The sequence below is a fragment of the Clinocottus analis genome, unplaced genomic scaffold (assembly GCF_023055335.1).
Source record: "Clinocottus analis isolate CAN_PGR_092001 unplaced genomic scaffold, fCliAna1.0.p SCAF_30, whole genome shotgun sequence".
Taxonomy (NCBI): Eukaryota; Metazoa; Chordata; class Actinopteri; order Perciformes; family Cottidae; genus Clinocottus; species Clinocottus analis.
In genome coordinates this window covers 725,204-751,753 of record NW_027176043.1, presented here as the reverse complement: position 1 = coordinate 751,753, position 26,550 = coordinate 725,204, and the positions used below count along the sequence as shown (strand labels likewise).

Genomic DNA, 26,550 nt, shown 5'->3' with positions numbered 1-26,550 from the left:
CAATCTGAAAGACTTTGCTGGAAACTACCAACCGCACCCTTTTTTTTCTCCCATATTAGCTGTAAAACTTGTACCTTGAGTTTGTTTATAGCTGAAGTGGCTTTTGGAGGAGTGGTCAAGGTAGTAACTATCCATTCATCCCTCCTACTCCCACCTTGCCTGTCATGGTATGTCTTTACTTTCGAGGGACAGGGGAAAGGATTCCAAATCAAAATTAACTGCATGAATACAGAAAGAAAATTACAACTGGAGAACGGTTGCAGGTAGGTGTGGCTTATTATTGAAGACATAGAACGGCAGGGGGATAATCCATGTGAACAGTGGTCTCATGTATAGCTTGGATTGCATCGGGATGACGAGGACGGTAATACCTTCCTGCATGGAGAATGAGGAACTGAGTCAACTCCTGAAGTTGTATGAAAGCAACAAGGTCCGGACCACAAAGTATTCTCTCTTCTCCTTCCTACCCAAGAATCTGTTTGAGCAGCTCAATCGCTTTGGCAATATTTACTTCATCTGCCTTGCTGCTCTGAACTTTGTTCCCGTGGTGGAGGCCTTCCAGCCAGAGATTGCTTTGGTTCCTATCGCACTAGTGCTGTCCGTGACGGCTGTCAAAAATATCTGGGAAGACTTCCGCAGGTTCAAATTGGATCATTCGATCAACAGGCTTCTGTGTCACATTTACAGCAGGTAGGTAAAAATGTTGCATCAACAACCAACATCTAACCTATATTCTTGTTGTGAGATTGTCTATTCTCCTTTGTGTTATCCAAGGACAGTTGTGACTCAGTTGTGTGCAGCTTATTTTACATATTCAATTCAGTTTATTTTATATAGCCCAAAATCACAAATACAAAATTTGTGAGTGTCAAACATTACTCCCAAGTTTCTTGCAACATGATTTATATAGGCAGACAGGGGACTGAGTTCACTCTGAATGAGGCTCATGTCATTGTTTGGGGAGTTGAATGGTATGACTTTCTATTTTGATGTATTAAGTTGTAAAACGTGTTGTGCCATCGTCAGAGAGTTGACGTCAGAGAGACAGTCTAGGACAGCAGCTAAAGCTGCGAGCAGCTGTGAGCGGGCCCTTGCTCCACAGCACGTCGGGGATGCCTGCGGGCCGGACAGCTACAGCAACCCTTCGGCGCCCCCCGACATACTGTAGCGATGTCTGCTCACAGCTGCTCGCAACTTTAATCTATCTATCCATCCATCCATCCATCCATCCATTCATCTATCTATGTATTAGGTAATGATAAGCATATGTATTGATAATATCTGAAAGTGGCACGTTAGAAGAAAAGCAAAGTTGGGAAAATGGGCAAAACAGGTTTATTTTATATATATATATATATATATATATATATATATATATATATATATATATATATATATATATATATACATACATATATATATATACATACATATACACACATTTTTTTTAAGTGTAAATTAAGTAAATCAAGTAAAGGAAATTGTAAATTTAAGTTAAAATGTGTAAATAAAGTGAAAAAGTGTAAATTAAGTTTTAAAAAAGTGTAGAAAACTAAACCAAAACACAAAAGCTTACTCTCTGTGGTCTACTGGGATGCCTGGTGTGTCGTCTCGCGATATATTTGCCATGTCTTCATCGCTGATGTTTGAGAAACGCAAGTAAGCAGAGTCTCAAATGTGTTTATTGTGTGTGGGGTGAGCATCAAGTGTATATGTATTGTATGATATGTGTAAGAAACGCAGGTAGAATAATATTTACCGAATGAAGGCGCTGTATTAATTTGTGCAACTTCCAGCATCCGTATTTTCGTGTTTTTGTGCTCAAGATGAAACAGAGGAGAATAATTGACAACCATGTGATAGAGGGTATCTTCAATTATTGGGTAATTATCAGTACAGGCAGTGACTTACACTCGGCAGTTGAAAGGCTTGGCACAAAGCCTTGCCTTTTGTGTCCGTTGGTGTTCGGAAACCAGGTCTCAGTGGAAGGTATAGCTGTGTGTCGTCTGCGTAGCAGTGAAAAGATACCTTGTGTCGTTATAGGATTTGGGCGAGTGGAAGCATGTATACTAAAAAAATGTTCTTGATGCCGACCCAGGTGTTAAGGCTGTCAATTAAAGTAGCAGGATCTACGGTCAAAAGCTGCACTTAGGTCTTAAAGATTTAAAACTGCTCTCTCCCCTTGCTGTTTAAAGGAGGTTCTTAATTACCTTGAGGAGGGCATTTTCCATACTATGTAGTGCTCTAAAACCTGACTGAAATTTCTCCAATATCTTATGGTTCATAAAAGCTTAAAGCTGGGTTAAAACACTTTTTCTAAACCTTTTGATAACAATGAAAGTTTAGAAATTGGCCTAAAATTGGATAAAAGCTTAGGCTTCTTTTTAAAGAGATTGAACCACAGCGTTCTTAAAAATAGATAAGTATGTGCCATTTAATAGGGAGCTATTTATATACAGTAAAATACTAGGCCCTACTGTGCTGATATCCTCTTTAAGAAATTTCAAGGCTGCACCTGCATCCCAAGTGGGAGGGACTAAAATGCAAGGAAAGGACGCAAGTGAGGGAAACAGGAATGCAATTGAGATACTTGGGGTGTACCCAGGATCTGAAGCAAGGTAAAAACAGTTAGGTTCAATCTTAGAAGTAATTTGCCAACAGAGCAGCCAGGAGCCGTCACTACCAGGTTAGTCGGGACAACAATCTGGCAAAGAGTAGATAAGGAACCGGGGTAGATAAACTGCAGGATGATTAATGGATTAAAGGCGGTTTGGTTGTTTGAGCAGGTGTGATGAGTGTAATCAGAGAGCCACGCCCAACACACACACACACACACACACACACACACACACACACACACACACACACACACACACACACACACACACACACACACACACACACACACTGTGCAGGCAGGAGGTATGGTTTGAGCGTGACACATAGTTGAATAAAAATAAAAAAATTAAATAAATAGGGTAATTAACAAATGGATAACTATATATATATATATATATATATATATATATATATATATATATATATATATATATATATATATATACATATATACACATATATATACATATATATATATATATAAAATAAGTGGCAAGTGTATTTTAATAAGAAAATAAAAACATGTGCAAGGGTGTATGAAATAGTCCTGGAGATGTGGGAGTCCGTGTCAGTGGGGGACCTGTGGTCTTTGTTGATGAGCTCGACTGCAGCTGGATATTAAACTGTTCTTGTGGTATGAGGTCTGGGTCCTGAGGGACCGCAGCTTCCTGCACAGAGCCAGTGCAGACATCTGCTTGTATCAAATTGAGTGTTTCTGTTTCATTCAATCCCACCATACAGCAGGAGTGGGAGACAAACCTGATCAAGACCTGCTGAGCCTGCCTGTCTTGTTACTATTTATTTATTTATTATTCCTCCTGCGACTGCTGTTATTTGTATCAATACGTTATATCCACTGCACCTATTGTTATTGATATTATTCTAGCTGCTATTACTGTTGTCTCTTTCTCTGTCTCAGTGTCTCGCTCTGTCTCTGTGTACTCTTCTTCTCAGTATGAAATATTTGCCTGAGACATTTTCTTCTGTCTTATGTGTGTCTTCCCAAAGCAAGCTGAAAGCCTACATTGACCAGTGCTGGAAGGATGTGCGAGTTGGAGACTTTGTCCGTCTGTCCTGTAATGAAATCATCCCAGCTGACATGTTGTTGCTGTATTCCTCTGACCCTCGTGGGATTTGTTACATTGACACCGCCAACCTGGATGGAGAGACCAACCTGAAACAGAGACAGGTGGTTTCTGACCTCCCATTGCAGGTAATAATACTGCATGTCGATGTCCTTATATATTGTTCATTTTACTTTACTACATTTAGAAAAAGTGTTTCTTCAAATGCAATTCTCGTTGCCAATGTTATTTTACAACAAATAACACACTTTTTAACCATCCTAATAATAGTCATCCTGAAACAGTTTATTTTGACCAAACCAGAGTTGGTGATTTGCTGGAATTAGAAAGACTCGGCTAACTGAGACGTTTCTGATGAGTTTGAATGAGATGTGTTTTACAATTAGTGAGGTCAAATTACTGTGTTTTATTGGAGTCTGGTGGCCTTGAGGACAGAATATTAATTGTTTGTTTTGAACGTTTCTAAAAAAAATGTTATTGATTCTACATATTTTTTGTATAGTGCTTTTTCTACACAACATGCAATTAAAGTCAATTAAACGTATTTTGTATCGCCCAAAATCACAAATTATACACTTTACAATCTGTACATCCTGGGACTTACATCGGTTTCGTAAAAACTACCCCCAAAAAACTTTCAACAGGGAGAAAAATGAAAGAAACCTTAAGGAGAGAGCAACAGAGAAGGAGGAGCTCGGGATCAAACCCGCTCTACCTTTGAGCCAGAGCTGGCCCAAAATACACGTTTTTAATTGGTGTATATATTGTTTTTCGGAAACAAATCCATCATTGAAATTCTGATTAAACTGCCTCAAAATCAGCAGGACAAGCAAGAACATGGTTGTGGGGTCTGTAGATGCTTTTCATATTCATGTCTAGTGAAGTTCCGGTTTGGTTAGCAGGTCGGCAACCAATGTGCAGCTGCAGATGGTTTTGACAGGAAATGTCTGGTTCTCAAGGAAACTTCAGTCATACTGTTTATCAGTAGATTGACATTAAGGCAACATATTGACACGTTGCACATCCCTTTCTGTGAGAAAAGATTAGAACACGGGATTCTCCTCCTTCTGGCAGGAAGCGAATCAGATGTTAGAACGCTGTGAGACAAACCTGTGACTATAATCTGTGTATGAAAAGGCCCCACTTCCTTTTGTGGGGCAGTTGTTCTTTTGCCTACCTGAAAGTTGGTTGTTCAACGCATTGCTTTTGCAATTGCAACGCTTGTGACTTTACCTGTAATTGAGAAAATAAATTACGAGTACGAGAGAAGTTGTTGAACGGAATTCTTCGGGAGGCAACACCAGGCTTCCAATAATTGTCCACGCTAACAGGACACGCGGCTGCTGTCAATTCAATATGATTCATGGTTTTTAATCTGAAGAATATTTGCAGGTTTTCTTACAAAATGTCCAAATCTTTTAGGTCCAATTAGTTGTTATTTTTTTTGTTCAGGAGCTCATCTCTGATGCAGCTACTTTTGGAGGAATTCTGTCATTTGTGTTTGTGTGCTTTTCGAATGCTACGAAGGATTCATGCTTCGTCTCTGTAAGACTCGACAAGGATCCTTGACTTGAGAAACGCTCTGAGCTTCCTGAGGAAAAACAGTTGGCTGTGCTGTAAAAGCACTAAAGAAATAATCAAAAGCTAATTGACATATTCCTAGGAAAACAGCTGTTGAATAGAGTGTGCTGTCGAATGGCAGCCTGATCTTATTTTATTTCAATATCTGCTCTGCCATAAAAGTCTCTGTAAAAATGATAGCAAGTGAAAAGTTGAGGAGGAGGAGGAGGAGAAGAAGAAGAAGAAGAAGAAGAAGAAGAAGACAATCTGCTTGATGTGTATTGATCCGTGTGTGTGTGTGTGTGTGTGTGTGTGTGTGTGTGTGTGTGTGTGTGTGTGTGTGTGTGTGTTCCAGGGAGGAGAGTTCACCGCTGAGAGCTTCCACTGTCTGATTGAATGTGAGAACCCCAACAACGACCTCAGCAGGTTCAGAGGTTACATGTGAGTTCCTTTTCATTCTGCAGACATCCAACACCTCTGTTTAGTACACAGTTGCATGACACTGTCACACTGATTCCAGATATCAATCTTTGCCTGCGTAACACACTTTATATAGCCTATAAATAAACATGCATTGACATATTATGAAACAGACTGAAATACATACAATAAATAAATGTATTGGCATGAAGCATTACTGATGTGTCACACATTTTAAAGTAATATAAAGCAAATTTAAATAAATAATGACACTTTTAGGACACCAATTATCCATTACGACAGTGAGACAATTAAGATGTGCCTCATTCTAAATATAGCTGTCAGTGGGTATAACTTTGTTTGTGTGTGTGTTTCCATAGGGAGCACCCTAGTGGGGTCCGAGTCGGCCTCCATAACAGCAACCTCCTATTGAGGAGCTGCACCATCCGTAACACTGAGACTGTGGTGGGCATCGTGGTCTACGCCGGTAAGACCAAGGCAGGCGTGTATGAATGTGCGCATTGCTGTTTTTTTTAATACTCGCATGTATAGCAAACTGCTGGATTGCTATAGCTTGCTGCATTTAATTCAATGTTTTAACCCGTCTCCTATCAGGAGTTTAATCAACGTGCTCGATAGGCAGACCAACACTCTTTTAGATTTTGGACGTGTATTTGTCTGCTCCTCTGCAAGACTTTGCAACATAGAGTTACCCTTCTGTGCGTAGCTCTGTGTAACTTCAGTGACGATGGATTCCAGCATTAGAGTAAAATGACAACTCATTTGTAGAAGACCTGAGTGCAGCAAATGTTTGATTCTCATGTGATCTTAACATGTGCAGTAGCTATTAAAATGTATAAGCAGTGATCAAGCTTGTAAAGAGCAGGTTGAACCCTCAACTCACTAGAAAAGCTGTAACATCTGAGTTCTAAGACATTTTAGATCAAGCTGGTGAAATGATTATTATATTATAGAATATCATCAAAAGATTCTGCTTTTAATCATTAAACTTTTTATAAACTTGTAACATCATTAGTTGTCCATTTAACTTGCTGATGAACAAAGCTATACAAATACTGTGCAGTGAATGGAAACACACTAATATCTTCATACCTTCACATCCAACTCATACGGGGAAACAAATATAGCATGTTGAAAAAAAAGGATGAGACAATATCATGTTTAGAACAAAGAGACTTGTATTTTTCCATGGTTATGGATGTTTGTAATGTACATTTTGTACAGCGAAGCAATCGGTACAAACAGAACAAAGGGTACTACTATTCGATGCAGTGTCACTAGCAGCAGGTAACAATAGTAACCTCTTAGCGCTAGCAGATATTTCCCTCCTGGGCTTGGGGCTGTCATGGTTCTGGTGTTTTTTATTCTAGTTTGTTCCTGTTTTAATATGGAAATTTCCTCCGTCTTTCTGTGTGATTTCATGGGTGTCACCAGTCCCTCGCTATCCCCCTCCTTTCATTACATAGTCTCTGTGCTCCTCACCTTTTGTCTGCTAGTCTTCATTGTTCTTCATCTTTGTGGGCTATTGTGAGCTTGTTACTTGCAGACATCTTAGACTCTTAAGCCTCTTCTTTATTGAATAATTTAACTGCACCAGTCAGCCTGCTTTTGTATGCATTTGGATCCTTCTCTTGTACCCCAAACTACAACCGTAGTTTCGTCTGTAATGATTTCATTACACTACTTTCACATTCTTTTAGAGCAATGAGTTAATTCTACTAAATGTGTTGCCTGTGGATTCACTCCTATAGTGGCTGTTGGCCCTAAACTTATGAACTGATACAAACTTAACAGGGTTCTCACCTTTCGTTCTGATCCCATCTATGTAAACTCCTGATACATGTTCAGTTTTGCTGAAGTACCTCCTGTATAATGGTCTATATAACTGAGCATGAATGCTGTGTTCTACTTTCTGTGTGACTTAGGTCATGAGACTAAGGCCATGATGAACAACAGTGGGCCGAGGTATAAGCGCAGTCAGCTGGAGAAACATCTGAACACGGACATCCTGTGGTGTGTGCTTCTGCTCATTATCATGTGTCTGACTGCTGCAATAGGTGAGTAGCAACTATGCTCTCGCTTCACATGTCGGCGAGGAATAGCAGCAGTATTATTGCAGGGTGTAGCTGACCGTGTACAATCACATGGAGACCACTTGAGAGCCAATAACAATCACAAATTCGTAATTCAATCAGAGGATCAGCCCACGGAATATGAATGGTTGATAATCCTGATGCGGCATCTTGCATGGTAGCTCCTCTCATCAGTGTGTGAATAAGTAAATGATGTCATGTCGCGTTAAAGCGCTCTGAGTGGTCGGAAGACTAGAAAAGCGCTATACAAGTACGGGGGTCCATTATTGGACACGAAGGAAATGGACCAGATGTTGAAACTATCCCTGAAGAGCACCATGGACGTGTCCTGTGTGTGAACAGGCCATTTGGTTATAATTGGCGGGGAAACTTCCACATCCAGAGTTGCTCAGACTGAGGAGTCGCCCTGGTGTCTTGGTGTGTTGCAGGTCATGGCCTCTGGCTGAAGAACCTCAAAGACCCTATCTTTCAGGTTGATAAGGAGACGTCTCCTGCCCTGGCTGGATTCTATGTCTTCTGGACAATGATCATTGTGCTGCAGGTATACAGTGAACATTTCAGTCTCATTGTAGCACGCTTATTAAAGTCTCTTATTAGCTGTATCAATAGAGCCAACACATTTTCTTTTCAGGTTAACCAAAGACATTTGAAAATAGATTTTGGGGATGACTTCAATGAAATATATAGATGTAGGTTCATACATCTATTAAATTCAGGAGATTTGATATATGACAGCTCATAAATAATCCAACTAATGAATGAAATGTGTGTAGTTTTGGGGAAAAGTGATAGCATTGATGTGCTTAAAAAACAACCTGCCAACCAATAATGAACAGAAGACAGAACTGATGAGGCAAAAGTCATTAAAAAAGGTTATGACCATGAAAACCCTTTTATCCTCCATCGCAGTGATTGTGAATTAAACAGAACAATTGTCAGAACAGATCTGTGAACACAGTGTTGGTGACTTGAAACTGGATATCCATAAATGCATCATGCATAATCCATTTCTGTTCATTAGGTGATGATCCCCATTTCTCTGTACGTGTCCATTGAGATTGTGAAACTGGGCCAGATCTACTTCATCCACAATGACATAGCCCTGTACAACGAGCAGCTGGATTCCAGGATTCAGTGTCGGGCCCTCAACATCACTGAGGACCTGGGCCAGATCCAGTACCTTTTCTCCGATAAGACAGGAACTCTGACAGAGAACAAGATGGTGTTCCGCCGCTGCAGTATCTACGGGGTTGAATACCCTCACGAGGAAAATGGTAAGAACTGATGATATGACTTTTATTTACCTCTTTTGGAGACTTTTTTATCCACAGTAGTGGGGAATAACAGTAGATATCCAGTAAGAACAATGCAAGTTGTTTTAGTACAAACAAATTAAAAGTGGTTGTGTTCCTAACTCACAGGCATTATGAAGGGCATTTTTTTGTGTTTTTTATTAGATATACAGCTGCCTGGGTCATGGTTGTGCACAATTATGTGTGTGGTGCTATTCCTTTTTAGAGTCTTTAAAAAAAATAGATCAAACGGGTCTAAAAACACGAGCAGTTAGGTGATTAGACTATTTGGTTAACAACCACCCAGGTTAGTCAAACTTGTTTGACAGAGAGAACAAAGGCAATATTTATTAATATAGTTAATTTGCATAAATCCATAACAGTTTTTAGATCAAAACATGGCTTGGATAGTGTGGATATATAACTTATCTGACTGCTCGTTTTCGTGAACCTGTCTGACTTTGTTGTTATTTAGGGCTTGTAGAGCGATGTCGTCCTTCAATCGGCGGTTTGATCCCCGGCTCCGCTCGCTCGTCCTAAAGTACATATCTATCTAGTACAAGCGGATGTGTCCTTGGGCATGACACTTGTAGCTGTGCCTACATTGTGTGAATGTTGTATAAATGTCCTGATGGGCAGGTGGAACCTTGCATGGTAGCTCCTCCCATCAGCAGGTGAATGATGACATGGAGATGACAAAGCACTTTGAGTGGTCGGAAGACTAGATAAGTGTTTTACAAGTACAGTTTACCATTTGTGATGCCACTATGTTAACAGATCTCAGCTTTTACTTTAGTTAGTCGAAAGTATTAATAACTGAGAGAAATGATGCCTCAGTCAGTACAACAGTACTAACTGTACAAATATAATTGGCCATGAGGAATAATACATTCAGCATTTTAATGTTTACATTCATGGCCACAGAAGATGTAAAGAACTTTGATTTCTGACATTTACAAAGAACTACTAGTGATTTTTTAGCAGATTCAAGCACTCATGAGCTGCTTTTTTTCACACCATTAAACACTCCCAGGTCAATTCTATTAATCAATTGTCTTTTTTCTTCTTCTGTTGAGCAAATTATCAAGTAAATCAACATCAAAGTGTGTTGTTCTGGTACTTGCAGCGTGTTAGGACAATACGATCGTGTTGCCCTGTAAGTGATGTAAATGATCTCTGTTTGTGTTGTTGTGCGTCAGCTCGGAGGCTGGAGGTGTATGAGACGGAGAAGATGGAGGCGGCTGGTCGCTCTGTGACTCTGAAGTCGGGCTGCAGTGGTAAATCTCTGAGCTGTCGCTCTCTCAGCCGCAAACACAGCTCTGCGTCTGCACACACACTAACTGTTGAGGACGAGGAGGAGGAACAACTGTCCGATCACATCCAGCCCAGGACCAGTGCCTTCTGCAGTCGCGTGGTCAGACTCTCACACGATCACACACACGCACACTCAAGACACCATAGACACATTATTTGGTTAACATCCACAATTGTGAATCTGTTGCAACTTGTGCAGCTGATTTCCACACTGTGGTCAAATGTATCAGTGTATTGATTTATTTACGTATTATTATTTCTCTACCCAGGTAATACACCAATGTTTTTGTTACTCCTGTTTACATTTGTCCCCATGCAAAATATAAAAGTGCACTATAGGAATGTGTCATCAGCAGACAAAACATACGGATGGTTATTTTCTCTTTAGCTGGTGATTTTGGTGCTTTTGTTTGCTCCGTTACCCAGCTATATTAGCTTAATTTAGTCAAATAAACTCACAAAATGTCATGAAAGTGTGTGTGTAAGTGTGATGATGATGATGATGATGATGATGATGATGATGGATGTGTGTTCAGATGAAGGAGGTGGTACCGGACCCTGAGTTGGTGAGGAAGTTGAATTGGTTCTGCTCTCCCGCGCTGGCTCTGAGTGACGGCTCCTCTGGGTCTCCGTCCAGCCTGGAGCTCACCTCCATCACTGACTTCTTCCTGGCTCTGGCCATGTGCAACAGCGTGGTGGTGTCCTCGGCCAGCCAGCCTCGACATGTGGTAAGTAGAGTATGTATGTGTATGTGTGTGTATACATGCATATATGCATGCGTTATCTTATGGGTGGGCAAACTACGGCCCGTGGGTGTTTCAATCCGGCCCGCTGAGTATTATAATTATTATAATACTTATAGTAAAGACCGCTGTAGCGCTTCTCCTTTCCCGACTTGAGTTTCCCGGATCACGATGACGACACAGACCAGCATCAATGTTTCTTAATGTTTATTTATTGTTCAGCGCTCTTTTAGGCTGTTTGCATGTGTGCTCTACTGCAACGGAAGACGGTAGGCAGAAACATTTTATATTCATGTTGCGCAGCATTGTAACGTTTCCAGTAAAGACGTTACACATGGCATGGATATGACGAGAGATATGACGCTGCTGCAAGACTTCTGCCGGTCCAACACGTTCCCTGCGTCGTGCTCCCTCTCCAGCGCTCTGTCACCGTGTCTCTGTCACAGTGTCTCTGTCACCGTGTCTCTGTCACAGTGTCTCTGTCACAGTGTCTCTGTCACAGTGTCTCTGTCACCGTGTCTCTGTCACCGTGTCTCTGTCACCGTGTCTCTGTCACCGTGTCTCTGTCACCGTGTCTCTGTCACCGTGTCTCTGTCACAGTGTCTCTGTCACAGTGTCTCTGTCACCGTGTCTCTGTCACCGTGTCTCTGTCACCGTGTCTCTGTCACAGTGTCTCTGTCACCGTGTCTCTGTCACCGTGTCTCTGTCACCGTGTCTCTGTCACAGTGTCTCTGTCACAGTGTCTCTGTCACCGTGTCTCTGTCACCGTGTCTCTGTCACAGTGTCTCTGTCACAGTGTCTCTGTCACCGTGTCTCTGTCACAGTGTCTCTGTCACAGTGTCTCTGTCTCATTGTCTCTGCAGAACAGTGTCAACTTATTACTCTGCACAAATACTTTCCCAAAATACAACATGTTGTTACCAGGCTATAAAACTGCATGTCCATTCACGTTCCTTACAATGGTGGAGCAATAAAATACACAGTCCTCGTCTTATACACCACTCTCTCTCTTCATTGCTGTTGTAACTGACCTGGAACACGCAGGCAGGTCTTCAGGCTCCGGCTGTTCATTTGCTCTGGCCAGAGTGTGTCGGACTCAACCAAAAAACAGCTTGTTGTGCAAACCCCAGCAAATGTTGCTAACAGCTTATTGCTAAACGGTTCTTTACGAAACTCAAGCGTTTGAGCTTTCAATCCACATTTCCTTGCAGAAGCTGATCCCATGTTCTCTTTGTATTTCTCTTCACTGCAGGTGCCTGAGACACACACTCCTCTCAAGTCCCTGGAGGAAATCAAGCTCAGGTTCCAGCGCCTCAGCTTCTCTCCTTTGTCAGCGCTTTCCAGTCTGTCTCCTCCCCAGAACAAAGGCAGCCCTCGCAGCTTCACCAGCAGGCTGTTTTCCCGGGGGAAGACCAGCTCCTTCACCACACCCACTAACAGCATCACAGACGGGTCAGAGCCAGACCTAGAATGCAACCAGGGAGCCTCCAACCTGAGGAGCAAAGTGGGCTTGTCCTCCAGAGTGGAAGGAGATGCTGGGCAGACCGAGGACAGAGAGACAGAAGATGATATCATGGGTACGAAAACAAAAGCTGAGGAGGCCAGGCAGGATGTTGAGGACATGACCAGAGAAGTGGTTTGTGAGAGTGACACTGATGATGAACTGCTGTATGAGGCGGAGAGTCCAGACGAGGCGGCTCTGGTTCACGCCGCACATGCGTACCGCTGCACCCTGAGGGGACGCTCTGCAGAGAGCCTGCTGGTGGATCTGCCAGGAATCGGGTCACTGGCTGTCCAGCTGCTCCACATCCTTCCCTTTGACTCCAACAGGAAAAAGATGTCAGTAGTGGTCCGCCACCCACTCACAGGACAGGTGGTGGTTTATACCAAGGGAGCGGACTCTGTCATCATGGACCTGACTGAGACGACTAAAGGTAAGTAGTAGAAGGCTACTTCAGAGACATAAATGTTGTGTTTGAAACATAATAATATTAATATGAATTGCCGTGTTTGTCTGTATAACTGTCATTCTGTTTTGTTCAGATTCCGAGCAGGCTCAGGAGATCTACAGTCAAATCAGAGAAAAAACCCAAAATCATTTAGACAGCTATGCCAGAGAAGGACTCCGCACACTCTGCATCGCTAAAAAGGTAACGCTTCAGACGCTGAGCAGCTCCCTGGCTCTGACGTAGTGATTATGAGTTAGAATTACATCCTGATGGGCAGGAGGCACCTTGCATGGAAGCAGTGTATGGAATGGGTGAATGAGTGTGTGCAAAGCACAGGTCACTAACAGGCGGACTGATGTCCGGATCCAGACCCAGGCGCCGTTTTATCTGGATCTTTCCAGCTATACGGCACTCGTTCAGCGGTCCAGTAAACACACCGACCAATCACATGCATGTAAATCACATCACATGATGCTACTCGGCCAATCAAATATGCGTATTAGCGTCGAGGCTTGACTGAGAGACGGGAGAGACTGGACAAGAGGTGGAGCAGTTGGTAAAGTCTGCGAGTGAGAGAAGTTACTTCACATGACGTGCTCAAAAAAGAGAAACATGGACATCGAGCCCAGAGTCTTTTAACCAGAGTATTTTAACCAGAGTCTTTTAGCCAGAGTCTTTTAGCCAGAGTCTTTTAGCCAGAGTCTTTTAGCCAGAGTCTTTTAGCCAGAGTCTTTTAGCCAGAGTCTTTTAACCAGAGTCTTTAACCACAGTCTTTAACTTGAAGGTGGTTCAAAACTCATGTGTCTCATGTGTTCAGACGATTTCTAAAAGGTGAATGTGAAGCTTTGCTATGAGACAAATCACAACTCTTTTAAACAAAAGTATCAACTCACATTCAAAACGAAGGAACAGAATCTAAGAGCCAATATGATCAGAAATCTAACACATTCTTCTACTGTCCAACAGTAATGTCAACGGAGACTATAGAGCTGAAACAAGTGGTTTAATAACAGATATAGTCCTTCACACACATTGTATACGAGAATAATATAATGTTGTGGCTTTTTTGGTTGACATCACTCGACTCTAAATTCATTAAAGTTAAAGCTACAAGGCAAAGAGAATTAAGTTAAAACTATTTTTGTAAAATTAGTACTTTATTTTAGGATTCTTTTTTTTCAAAACCTTTCAGTAATGTTTTTTTTTCCATTGTTAAATCCAGCCCTTATTTGAAATTAAAGAAGAATATTTATTTTGTATTTATAATGTATCTAGTTCAATTCAAAAACTGATAATACATATTGTTGAGATATTATTTATTTGTTTATTTGATTTGACAGTGAGTTGTTGACTTCATACAGATGTTGAAAGAACTGCTGGCTACTTCAATACACCGGGGAGTAACTCATATCGCAAGTTGTACATTTTTGTGAAGTACTGGACCTTTGCATGAGGACATTTTCTGAAACTGAACCTTGTTGAACATTCCTTTAATTCTTCTGGTGTGAAGCCGTTGTGTAGTCAGAAGACAAGAATTGAACTATGCAAATACAATTCAATTACCAATTACCAGATTCTCCAAAAAGCCCATTTATTAGACTTTCTTTTACACCAAATCTGTCTTTCAAGTGTAAAGCTGAGGGAGGGGTGCAGCCTCTAAACAACCATTATATTAAGGCATTTCTAGAGTACATCAGTGTGTGCAGCTCTGCGCTGATGCCCGCTTCATCATTTGTGAATAATGCATAATTAGTTGACACAGTGTTGTCTGTACCGATGTGTTCTGTGGATACAGCCTCTTCCAATTGTCCCAGACTACAAAACTCATAGAAAGAATTTTTTCCAGTTGGAAAATCTGTGACTAGGTAATATGGATAGTATGAATATTTAAAAGTCTACATAATTTGTTTTCATGAATGAATTTACTGTGTCACAACATAAATACGTAGATATTGTCGTGGTTTCTTAGAGATATGTCCTGTATTGTGCCAGGTTTACAAACATATTAACATACAAATCAAATACTCAGTCACACTTTACCTCAGCTCAGATTTCTTTTACACAGTCCAACAAAAAATGTCCGACAGTCGCTCGCTTGCATAAAGATGTATCTCAGTTCAAAAACCAAAATATTAAACTCAAACGCCTCTTAATCTCTGGATGGTCTCCACTGTTAAGCGTCTTCTCCAGACAGAAGGCTGTCCGTGAGTTTCATCTGTACCAACTGTGCAGCTATTAGCGCGCTACCTGGAGAGCTTTGGCTAGTCATGCTAGGAAAGATCTGTCTTGTGTAGACATCTGGTGAGTTTATTTGTCTTGGCAAAAGTTTGTGTTAATTTGTTTGTGTTTATATCCATGTGTTTATGTCCATGTGTTTATGGCCTGTTAGGCAGGCAACCTTCCACTTGAGGAATCTTGTAACTCTAAAGGTTGCTTTTTCAGTTCTGTGTGAAATGTTTTCATTTCAATGCATTATGTCATTTGCTTCAGATAAATTTTCTAGTAATGTAATTAAGTCATAACTCAATTTCTGGTTTAAGGTTAATTGTATTATCTCAAAGTTATATTAAGGAACTTTCATTGAATGTTTATGTTAGCGGTCCTTGGGGACAAAAGCAGTAATGTGTCCGAGCACCAGGTTCCATTTACTGCAGCAGGTTCTGACAGTGTGCTGCGCAGTCCTGGTCCTGGTTCTTCTGTGCCTCCCAGCAGGCTGTGCACTATGGACTGGTCCTCCAGCAGCGGGGTGTTAGTGTTGGCTCCAAGCCCCCAGGAACAGCACCCGAGTTTGACATAGTGGCCAAATGGTGCAATTTCAATTGCTGTGTCCCAAAAGACATTTTCCCGTTCACTTACACTGGCAAAAAGACGCCCGTAACTCATAAGGTCGTAAAAGATGATTTATTTTTGTGAAACCTGCTGTAACAATGTCGTCGCTGCCATTTCCATTTAGTTGATTTGTGCTTGATAAAAGTTTTCTATAGGCTACAAAACTAACGCCAATTCTTCCATCTCTTTTAACCTGAACATGTCTTGACCTAGATCTTTCTGAATATAAGGTCAAATATTCAATCCATAATTAAAAGCCGGTACTTCATTAACATATTATGGAGCTGCACAAGTCACTGCATTTTTTACAACACTGTCCTTCAAGTATTTTTCAGAATGAAAGCAATGTGTTATCAAATGACTCGATTCTGTCTGCAGAGAGATGCAAAGGGGGCTTATTTTAATGTTGTCTGTGTGTGTGTGTCTGGAGCAGGTCCTGGAAGAAGAGGAGTATGAGGTTTGGTTGAAAGGACAGCTGCTGGCAGAGAGGAGCATAGAGAACAGAGAGGAGCTGCTGCTGGAGGCAGCTCAGAGACTGGAGACCAACCTCACCCTGCTGGGTAGGAGAGCCGCTCAGTGCAGCCGACACATGACCACTGGCCTATCAGAGCTTGGAGCAGCAGCACCTTAAGTACTTTGCCTCTATCTGTGCGTTTGTACAGGCACCACGGGGATCGTGGACCGACTGCAGGAGGAGGTCCCAGACACTATTGAAGCTCTTCAGAGGGCTGGGATCAAAGTCTGGATACTCACTGGAGACAAAAAAGAAACAGCCATCAACATCGCCTACGCCTGCAAACTCCTTTGTCCCAACGACCAACTGCTGACAGCCAACTGTGGAAGCAAGGTCAGCGGCTGAGCGAGTAGCCATGTTATATGGAATGTTCTAAAGAGTTGACGTGTTTATCTCTGGCTGTTCGGTCATTGCACCTCTGAGCTAGTTGATCCAGATGCGCATTTATTGTCATCTGCTGTCCATATTCTACTAGACACTAGACGTCTTTGACAAATTTAATTTCCATTTTGTTCCCCTGCATTGTATGACTACTGCAAACATTACATTTCATTTTAAATGTAATGTTTAATGGTAATGTTAAGGTAATTGCTCTGGACAAAATGTAGAGCAGCTGAGAATTCTCAAACCTATGTCATCATGGTTTAGTTATTTGCTTGATGACTGTTAGAGAATTTCAGGTGTTTTGAGTATCTGTTTTTTCTCCAAATTACAATGCCCTAAGTTTCAAACATCCCTTAAGTCATGTTATCTTGGGCCCATTTAATGTATACCTTCAACATTGTTGTCATAACACATTTTCCATATTAACAAAACAATGCATCTTATAAATTGTGCCGTAATCAAGATATTTCCAAGACATAGCATGCGTATCTTTTGGATAATTTTTGGAATTCTGTATTGTCTTGGGAAGAATGAAACAGGTCCTCAATATCTGGATGCTTAATATGTGAAGCCAAAAGTCTTTCAGGCCCATTGACAAATCGACATGTTGTTTAAGAGTCTGAGTGTTCCCAATGAGGAGAGTGGTGTGGTCGGGAATTGGACTATTTAAATTTCATAATGGTTCAATTTTTTTCCTGTCAGAAAGAATCTGGGCAAAACAAAAAACAAAACGCCTAAAGCCCCAGAGGCCCAATGCTCAATGTTTACAGTGTTTCAGCAATGATAATCATCAGCATGTCTTCCCATTCAACACTTTAGTCCTCAAAGTATTGTTAAAGCAGTAGTAGTTAAAAAACAATGTGTACAAATGCATCACAAAACGTGTTGAGTTACACAGTAGACATTAGAATACTAATTTACTAAAATATGAAATATCTTGTGAGAGAATAAATGTCCACATACAGATGAGCTGCCAAATGGAGAAATGTTGATGTGAGCGTGGGCTCGAAGAGAGGTCAGGGGTCATCATGACGATTCATCCTCTAAAAGCTAGACGATCTTGTTACAAGTCGTTGAGAATTCCTTTTCCAAAATATTGACATCTGTCCCTATCTTTTAAAGTAAATGTACGCAACAGTAATAGAGTTCTTTCACACATCAGGATGCATGTGCAGCTTTACTCAAGGAGCTCAGACTGGACGTGCAGCGTGGTGAAGCCCGTGAGACTGCAGCACGGACTCCTGGAGAATCCTCCTCGGGGAGTAAGGAAGGCTTCATCCTGGTTGTGGACGGGCGGACTCTGGACTGGGCCCTGCAGGAGGAGCAGAGCAGCGACTTCCTGGAGCTGAGCCAGAGATGCAAGGCAGTCATCTGCTGCAGGTCCACTCCGCTGCAGAAGAGCAAGGTGGTCCAGCTGATCCGGGACCAGCTTGGTGTCATTACCCTGGCAGTGGGTAAGGACTTGACCTGTGAAGTTTTACAGCAGTATATATTTATTTCAAACATTAATTTAATGTTTTTTCACATCAAAAAAGGCACACCCTCCCACCCTGACCTCACATATTTAGGAGGGAAATAAAAAGAAAGAAATGATAAATGTTAAGCTGTATTGTAATGTTGAATAGGTGCTTGTTGGTTTATTTATCTGTATTAATCTTATTATCCTCAAAGCAATCTCTTTTCAGGAATTGCATAAAAATGTATACTCGCTGAATGTATTTGATTTTCCTCTGACTGCATAAAGCAAGGCAAGATATCATTTCCCATGAGCACATTGCAGGTGTGTATAGTGTTCCACCTCAATACAATACCTCTCCTATAGTAATCAGGCCCTGCAGGCTGGTGGGAAGTTATGAGGGTAGATATCTGCTACAGAACCTCATTGTCCTTGACATCAGCGTTCCCGTGTCTTTTTTGGCATTCTTCAGTGCAGCAGAGTAACATTGTCATGGCTTTTGGTACAGTTGTCAGCAATGTGAGGCTGACACTGATGACGATAGCTATTTATATTGTTTTAGTCCCAGTGTTGTGTTCATAGTCTGGGTTTGTGCTTTTAAACGAACGTGTTCCCACTCATTTTCTCTAATAACAGCACTAACACTAAATATTCGCTTCTTGGAGAGAGCAAAAAGAAAATTATTCTTTTGATTTGGACTGCAGCACAACACAAACTACTGACAGCTTTGAATATCCATCACACTTTGACTGCTGCTCTCTATAGCTGACATGGATGGCTTTTCTGAGAACTGGGCTGAAGCTCCTTTACTTGCGATTTAAAGATGTGGTTTCTAAAGATGGCGTATCTACGAACCAGCTGAGTTTTAAGTGAATATTTGTATCTTTTATTTCCACAAATATGTTTTCTCGTTTAATCTCCAAAAACGAAACCTCAGGTCTAAGCCTGAGCTGGATTACATAGAGGGAGCAGTTATTGTTAGACCTGTTGAACATATAATACTGGCTGTGGAGGTTGACATGCTTTGTACTCACTCAAACAGTTGTTTCTGTTCATTCAGGTGATGGAGCCAATGATGTGAGCATGATTCAGGTGGCTGATGTGGGCGTTGGGATATCTGGTCAGGAGGGCATGCAGGTAATGACCTCTACCTCCATCATGTCCGAACGCCTACTAAAACCACATGGTCCTGTATACGTGAAGGTTTCTTTAGCTATTTGGTAATGGGCCTGTACTGAACTCTATTTGGTTCCATATCATTGATCACTAAGCTCTCCAATTATTTTTTACTTACTCGTGTCCTATTTGTAGTTCATGTAGATTGTGGTGAAGCCAAAGACAATTGTTCTCACTGTGGACCAGTGCCGGGCCGTCAGGACCTGCTAAGCCTTCTCTGCTGGCCTGAACAGAATCACAAACTTATAGCTATTATATAATTTTAAAAAAATTAGAAAGTTATATCCTTTTTATAATGTAATTGTTTTCCACAAATACACTACATGTATTATAAGTATTTTTCCCTATTAGCTTATTTCCTCATTGAGCAGCTCCTATTCTGTTCCTCATGCCTTGCTGGTCTGCCCAGCTCACTTGTCCAGCTGTCACATCCCATCATGCGCATATTTATGGATACAATATCATACAGCAGGTCTCGGTAGAAAATGCACGGCCCGCCACTGCTGTGGACAGTAATGTTTCTAACTCCATAAGATGGAACTAAAGGTGTGTGGTCATATAAGCATCTCTGTGATATTATAGTAGCCAGTTTGTGGTTCCAGTAGGAACTAACAGGTACGCCTGTTTGTTGGATTTCTATTTTCCTTTTTAAGTACTAGCAACAATTGTATGTGAAGCAGTGGGTCATACTTGTGTCACTGTGTGCTTCCCCAGGCTGTGATGTCCAGTGACTTTGCTATCTCCAGGTTTAAACACCTCAGGAAATTGCTGCTTGTCCATGGCCACTGGTGTTACTCTCGTCTTGCAAACATGATCCTCTATTTCATCTACAAGAATGTGGTAAGAGTTCTGTTCTGACTCTACTTGATCACTTGATCTAATGCTTAAAAAGGCTTACAAATGCTTACTACAGACAAGACAAGAGACAATAATAACTCAATAACAGTATATTCATACATATGTGTGTCCTCGACTAAACAATGTTAACTGCAAGTGATAATTTACATTATTTTAAAAACACTGGAGATGTTGAGAGGATCCTCACTGCTGTCTGTCTGTGGTGCAGATGTATGTGAACCTGCTGTTCTGGTATCAGTTCTTCTGTGGTTTCTCTGGGAGCGTCATGACCAATGCCTGGGTGCTCATCCTCTTCAACCTGATCTTCACCTCCGTTCCTCCTCTCATCTATGGCGTCCTGGAACGTGACACGCCTGCACACGCTCTGATGGAGCTGCCTGAGCTCTACCAGGCGGTGCAGACCTCCATGGTGACTTCATGCACACACAAACCTGCTATCACAGCGGCTATTGTCCGTGATTCAGTTTATTGTTTGTTCATTTATTTTATCATGTCAAACATTTCCGACAATATTCCGGTAGTGCTAAGGAAGGGAGAAGCTACTGAAATGGGACCACAGGGAGCCAAAGCTCTACTCTGAGACCAGGATGATATCATTACTAAGTCATCATCAGGTCACGCCAAGTTATATTCTCAGAAACAACCAGTTTAATAAAGAATACTTAATTACCACATGTGTAATAACTACGATAATTATCAATGAGTTTGACACATATCATTGTATCGACAGCAGATGACAATGTTGTTGTTTTTTTAAATCAATGAGCAGTCTCCATACAGGACCTCCCTGACTGGACTTCAATCAAAATGTTAACATACTGAATGTTTGCTGCTCATATGTTAAAAGATATTACTATATGATCCAATTGAAATAATTGATAACTATTGTATTACTCGACCTCGTGAGCAGTTGGATGTTCCATTGCTAAGTGTGGCATTGGATTGTTGCAATAGATTGTGCTATAACGGACCTAATACTGGAACTCCACTAGGTCTTCATTAGGTAAAGGTTGAACATTTCAAAAGGGTCAAGTATAGCATATTTACTGCAAAACAATCACAACATGCTGATGTCATAGACTACTGATTAATGGGCACTTTCGAACATTTAAATGGTTACAAAACAGTCAAATGCATCAATCATTCCACAATAATTCTAGTTTGAATTCATCAACCTTTTGTCTTATCTTTATGTGTGAACATGGACCTGTATTTAGAAGCACTCCGTTTCTGCAGGTCTCTGTTCCCTTCATGTATTTAGAAGCACTAAGTGAATACTCTGTTTCTGCAGGTCTCTGTTCCCTTCATGTATTTAGAAGCACTAAGTGAATACTCTGTTTCTGCAGGTCTATGTTCCCTTCATGTTTTGGATCACTGTCCTGGATGCGTTCTACCAAAGCCTCGTCTGCTTCTTCGTGCCTTACTTTGTAAGTAGACTGTGTCAAATCCTTCAGGTCTGTCACACAGCTGATCCATCGCTGTATTTCTTCCATTGCTGTTGAGTGGTGACTCTGCTCATTGAGCTGCATGTGTGCTCCTACTTTTGTGTACTGTTTTTTTTATTTTTATAACCTTCTAACTGTCCCTTTTGGCCTAGCAGCTGATTGCGATGGCATCATATGTCCTATCACGTAGTTCTAAAAGCTGCTCATACATCCTGGTCCCATCCCAATGAACTCTGTTCTGTGATGTTTATCTCAGGCCTTCGCAGGATCCAGCGTGAGTGAGCTGTCCTTCGGCTCGCCCATCAACGTCTCAGCTCTTTTCATCGTCCTGCTGCACCAAGTCATCGAGAGTCACACTCTGGTCAGACACACTCATACATACAGTAGGAGGGGTTCTCATAGAAATCCAACTTGATCCACATTGTTTTGTGATTGAAGTCCAGACAGGAAGTCACACCAGGGCCCTAACCCTACCTGGCTTACTGAGTTAGCTGGATCATTTTCAGGATAAGATAACGCATTTCAGGCTTTTCGGGTCCTGAAAGTCAGCTTCCTTCCTCTTTGAGGAAGGAGCAATATTAGTTATATTAATTTTATAGGGAGAGAGTTCTTCCAGATCGCCAAGATCCGTTCTCACATCATGATGACTTCCTGTACCAGCGGTATCGATTCTGCCGACAAGGACTCATTTATTTATGAGACATTCTGGAGTCGTACATTGAACACTGCACGGTGCCGAGCGTTGGCCGTCTCACATACTGTATGCAGACTGGATCACATACTGTATGTAGACTGGATCACATACTGTATGTAGACTGGATCACATACTGTATGCAGACTAGATCATAGAATGGATCACAGCCCTGCGCTTTTTTGCAAGTGGTACATGTTTGTGTTGGCGATGCGGAGAACATTGTAAAAGCCGCTGCATGCCGTGCTGTTCATAGCGTTTTTTTAGCGCTTAAGTAACTCATGGATGTAGACGTTGCCCAGGACTGTGCATCTCCAGTTGCGTTGTAGAGTAACAAAACCTTTGTGTTGTTTTAGACGTGGATCCATGTGCTGGTGTTGGTGCTCAGTGCTGGTTCCTACTTGGGCTTCGTGCTGCTCTTCAGTTTGTTCTGTGTGACCTGCAGCCCCCCCACCAACCCTGTGGGGGTGGAGACCCTGGAGATGTCCCAGCCTCTTTTCTACATTGTATGTGCTCTCACTACTGTGACGGCTCTGTTACCCAGGTACACACAAACACACACACACACACATACTTTTTCAAAATACGCACAAGCTGGGTCCAATTTAATGCCCCCTCCTTTGAAGTTTGTACTTCAAGACTGAATGTCACAAGTCATAAGGCTTTCCTTTACAGAAATGGACTTCTTACAGCAGCTTTCTTGTTCCATTATTGGGTTTACACTGTTAGTTACTCTACAGCCTTCAGTAATACACAGGTGTGCTGGTCCTTGGTCCTCATCAGCGGCTACACTTGAGGAGCCGTGTAAGTGCAAAGAAGGAGATGCAGCTGTGGTGTCCATTGTCCCTTTTATAACCTTTTTTGCAATCATGTGCTTTTGGCTAAAAATAAAACGTTATAACGTGTTAAAAACAATCAATCGAATGACTTAACAAATGTGAAAACAATCAGCCATACATTTAATAGGTTGTATTATGCAAAAGCAAGCTCCATGTTGTCAATGGATGAAGTCACTTCCTCTCCTGCATGCTCGCCCAAGCTTTGTTTAATTGTATTTTCTTGCTTTCAGTTTGGAAAGTTTTGAAATCATGCCTCTTTCACTCATTTTATTTCTAGTTCAGATTTAAATTTTGTACTTTAAAGTGTACTGTGTGTACTGTCAGATTGATGATAGATTCTCACCAATATTATTGTTGATCGCTGTTACTAGAATGTCCTTTATTCTTGTCAGTACAATACCTGTAGTCCTCTTCCTGAAGCAGATTCAGTTTTTGACTGCGTGTATGCACTCTGCCTAATAGACACAAGACTTCCACGTACATTACTTTGATAACTCACGCTGCTTCAGGATCTCAAAATGATCACTAACTTAGGAGTGAAGTGACCGTCCTCGGGATGCTGAGCTACTCCATAAGGATTCTTTACTAAATGAGTTTCTCTCGCGTCAAATAGAACAGCGAGCTCGTGGCTATAACCAGCACTACGTACTAAAGGTCATGTGACCATGTGTCGCAGCTGTTTCTGCTCTGTTTGTCATCATATAAACTGGACCATTCTAAGACCTGTGCCAGGATGGAATAAACAAAGGAAGACAGGCACAACATGTTAACATGTGGTCCATCACCAAATTAGGATTATGATTAATCTGATGCCAGTTATTTTGAAGTGAAACATCACAAGTTAACTCAATGCAGATACCAATTGCAGTAGTTGGCAGTAGAAAACTCTGATTTGATCAAACTATCAGACTTCATTCATTGTGTTTGTTGTTAGTTTAGTTCTTTCCTTCCTGTCCTGGAGCCTAAAAGGCTCACCGCTCTCCAGTGAGTTTTATACTTGTTAGTGGAGTGAGAGGAAGAAGCTGTTTCTCTGTTGGGTGTCAACTGTGTCACCTCCCCGAGTTCATCCTGTACTGATCCTGTGAAGCCACATAATCACACTGTGTTCTCCTCTGCAGGCTGTTGTTTCGAGCTCTGTACCACACCTTACACCCCTCTGCTGTCCTGAAAAAAGCTCGGATGGACAAATTGGATTCAGAGAAGTACGGCAAGAAAATGCAGCGCTGGAACCTGAGCCAGTCCACGGACAACAGGCTGCCACTTTGTGCCGACAACCCGGGCCGGGAGCCCAGCACAGCTTCAGTGATGTCCTGACGTCCCGTTACACACCCGTGCGCACACACACGCACACACACACACACACACACACACACACACACACACACACACACACACACACACAGCCACACACTGGCAATTTACATGAGGAAGAAAGACCTAAAAGTTCAGAAAAGACTACTGATGAAGATGACATGCTGGTGCAGAATAGATTTTCTGCTCCAATAAAAGGCTGGATGTTTCCTTTCTGTGGCACTGCTCCACTCCTCAGCTATGCATAGTTCTGCTCAGATATGCTGTTTTACTACATGTTTTTGAGAAACTAATTATAACAAAAAATGGATGTTCTACTCTTTGATTAAATCAGAATAGCGAGCGTTTGTTAAATATCCCACCAAGGATTTATGGGAGCGGAATCTGTGAAACACGGCCATCTACTTGTTTTTTGAGCATGAGTGCCTTTTCTGTATGAGTTGTACGAGTTATTATGCAGGTCATGAACAACAAGATAAAAAGGTGTATTTCTGACTTTTCTGCTCCTCACTTTTTCACTTGAGCGCTTTGCTTTTGGTACGTCAGGTAGCGTGTTTGGAAAGAGCAGCACATAGACACATACAGCAGATATAAAAAGTCTACACACCCGTTAAAATGGCAGGTTTTTGGGATGTAAAAAAATACATACAAAAATAAACCATGTCCGAACTTTTTCCACCTTTTTAATGTGACCTAACGTTAACAATTAAATAGAAAAATAAACTGAAACCTTTTTGGTGGAAACATTAAGAACTTTTAACAATTAACTGGTTGCATAAATATGTACACCCTTAAACTGATACTTTGTTCAAGCACCTTTTGATTTTGAGGGACGTCCAGTTCGTGGTAATCTCACCGTTGTGTCATACCTTCTCCACTTGATTGTGACTTTCTTCCCTGTGTTCCTTGGATATCTAATGCCTTGGAAATTCTTTGGTGAATGGTACCAAAGAATTTCCTGACTGGTACATCAGAGGGACTACGGCTCTTTCCGTAAGATGCAACTAAGAAAATGTCCTAGAACAGCAGACTGGGTTTGAATGTGATTGGTTCATTCTGATCACCATCCGCAGGCAACCAGCTATTGTACGTTTTTTTTGTTTTTCCCCCTAAAAGATTTCCGTTTGTTTTTCAATTGAATCATTTACTTCATATGTCACATTTAAAGGTGGAAGAAATTGTTTTACATCACAAAAAGCTGCAATTTTAAACAGGGGTGGTATCCTTTTTATACACTTTTTATACCCTGGACAACCGAAACAATGAGATAGAAACAATCTACATTCAGTAGAGGCTTTTTCTAAACGCATGAAGAACTTGAATCAAAACAGTGTTGAGCAAACACTGGACTGTTTCTCAGGTAAAGTCCGCTCAAATAAATGAGAATGTTGTTCCTAGTAGCATCAGTGATGTCGTGTTTTACCTTTATAACTACAAATCATGTTTGCTCGACATTATTACAAACACATTTCAAATGTATATTGTTATTTGTTTTTCATTGTTGAAGGTATTGTTGCTATTCTTTATTGGTTATCCGCTGTTTCTTTATAGTATGAACATAAATTGTGCTTCTGTGAGATCAGGTCGTGGTCAGGTGACATTCTCCTGACACGTCGCTGCAGTTAAGCCCTGATTGAATTGAACTGATTGAAATGATTCCGACTTGATGTTTTCTGATGGGTTTTGCCCCGGATGTAAAGCAGCTGCGAGTCAACTTACATATTCACTTCACTTGATGCCTGATTTGAAAGAAACAAATACAGTGAAAAATGTATACTACATTCTACAAATTCAAAATAAGTAAGTTTGTTTATGTTTCCCATAGCTTCATCTGAAGGTGCACTAATGTTGTTATTCTTAACAAATGGACAGCTGTTAAGGTAACTCATGTGATTACATTGCTACTCCACAGCCATGTTAGACAGGTGTGTTGTGGATTTTGAATTAAATG

The 26,550-nt window shown here is 41.3% G+C and overlaps 1 protein-coding gene across 2 annotated transcripts in view; it reads left to right on the top strand.

The window, feature by feature from the left end:
* Positions 1 to 26,545, top strand: part of atp10d (ATPase phospholipid transporting 10D) — a 32,759-nt gene extending 6,214 nt beyond the window's left edge. For both annotated transcript variants that reach the window (XM_068595490.1, XM_068595491.1), the window contains exons 4-23: positions 3,628 to 3,832; positions 5,620 to 5,705; positions 6,065 to 6,171; positions 7,631 to 7,762; positions 8,227 to 8,339; positions 8,820 to 9,072; positions 10,290 to 10,504; positions 10,941 to 11,132; positions 12,400 to 13,081; positions 13,191 to 13,297; positions 16,359 to 16,485; positions 16,588 to 16,772; positions 17,986 to 18,277; positions 19,340 to 19,416; positions 20,170 to 20,295; positions 20,522 to 20,722; positions 21,660 to 21,740; positions 22,015 to 22,119; positions 22,806 to 22,993; positions 24,407 to 26,545. In XM_068595490.1, coding sequence (XP_068451591.1) covers positions 3,628 to 3,832; positions 5,620 to 5,705; positions 6,065 to 6,171; positions 7,631 to 7,762; positions 8,227 to 8,339; positions 8,820 to 9,072; positions 10,290 to 10,504; positions 10,941 to 11,132; positions 12,400 to 13,081; positions 13,191 to 13,297; positions 16,359 to 16,485; positions 16,588 to 16,772; positions 17,986 to 18,277; positions 19,340 to 19,416; positions 20,170 to 20,295; positions 20,522 to 20,722; positions 21,660 to 21,740; positions 22,015 to 22,119; positions 22,806 to 22,993; positions 24,407 to 24,602 — 3,670 coding nt within the window. In that variant the 3' untranslated portion in view covers positions 24,603 to 26,545. The remainder of the gene's footprint in view (positions 1 to 3,627; positions 3,833 to 5,619; positions 5,706 to 6,064; positions 6,172 to 7,630; positions 7,763 to 8,226; positions 8,340 to 8,819; positions 9,073 to 10,289; positions 10,505 to 10,940; positions 11,133 to 12,399; positions 13,082 to 13,190; positions 13,298 to 16,358; positions 16,486 to 16,587; positions 16,773 to 17,985; positions 18,278 to 19,339; positions 19,417 to 20,169; positions 20,296 to 20,521; positions 20,723 to 21,659; positions 21,741 to 22,014; positions 22,120 to 22,805; positions 22,994 to 24,406) is intronic.
* Positions 26,546 to 26,550: the final 5 nt, after the last annotated feature.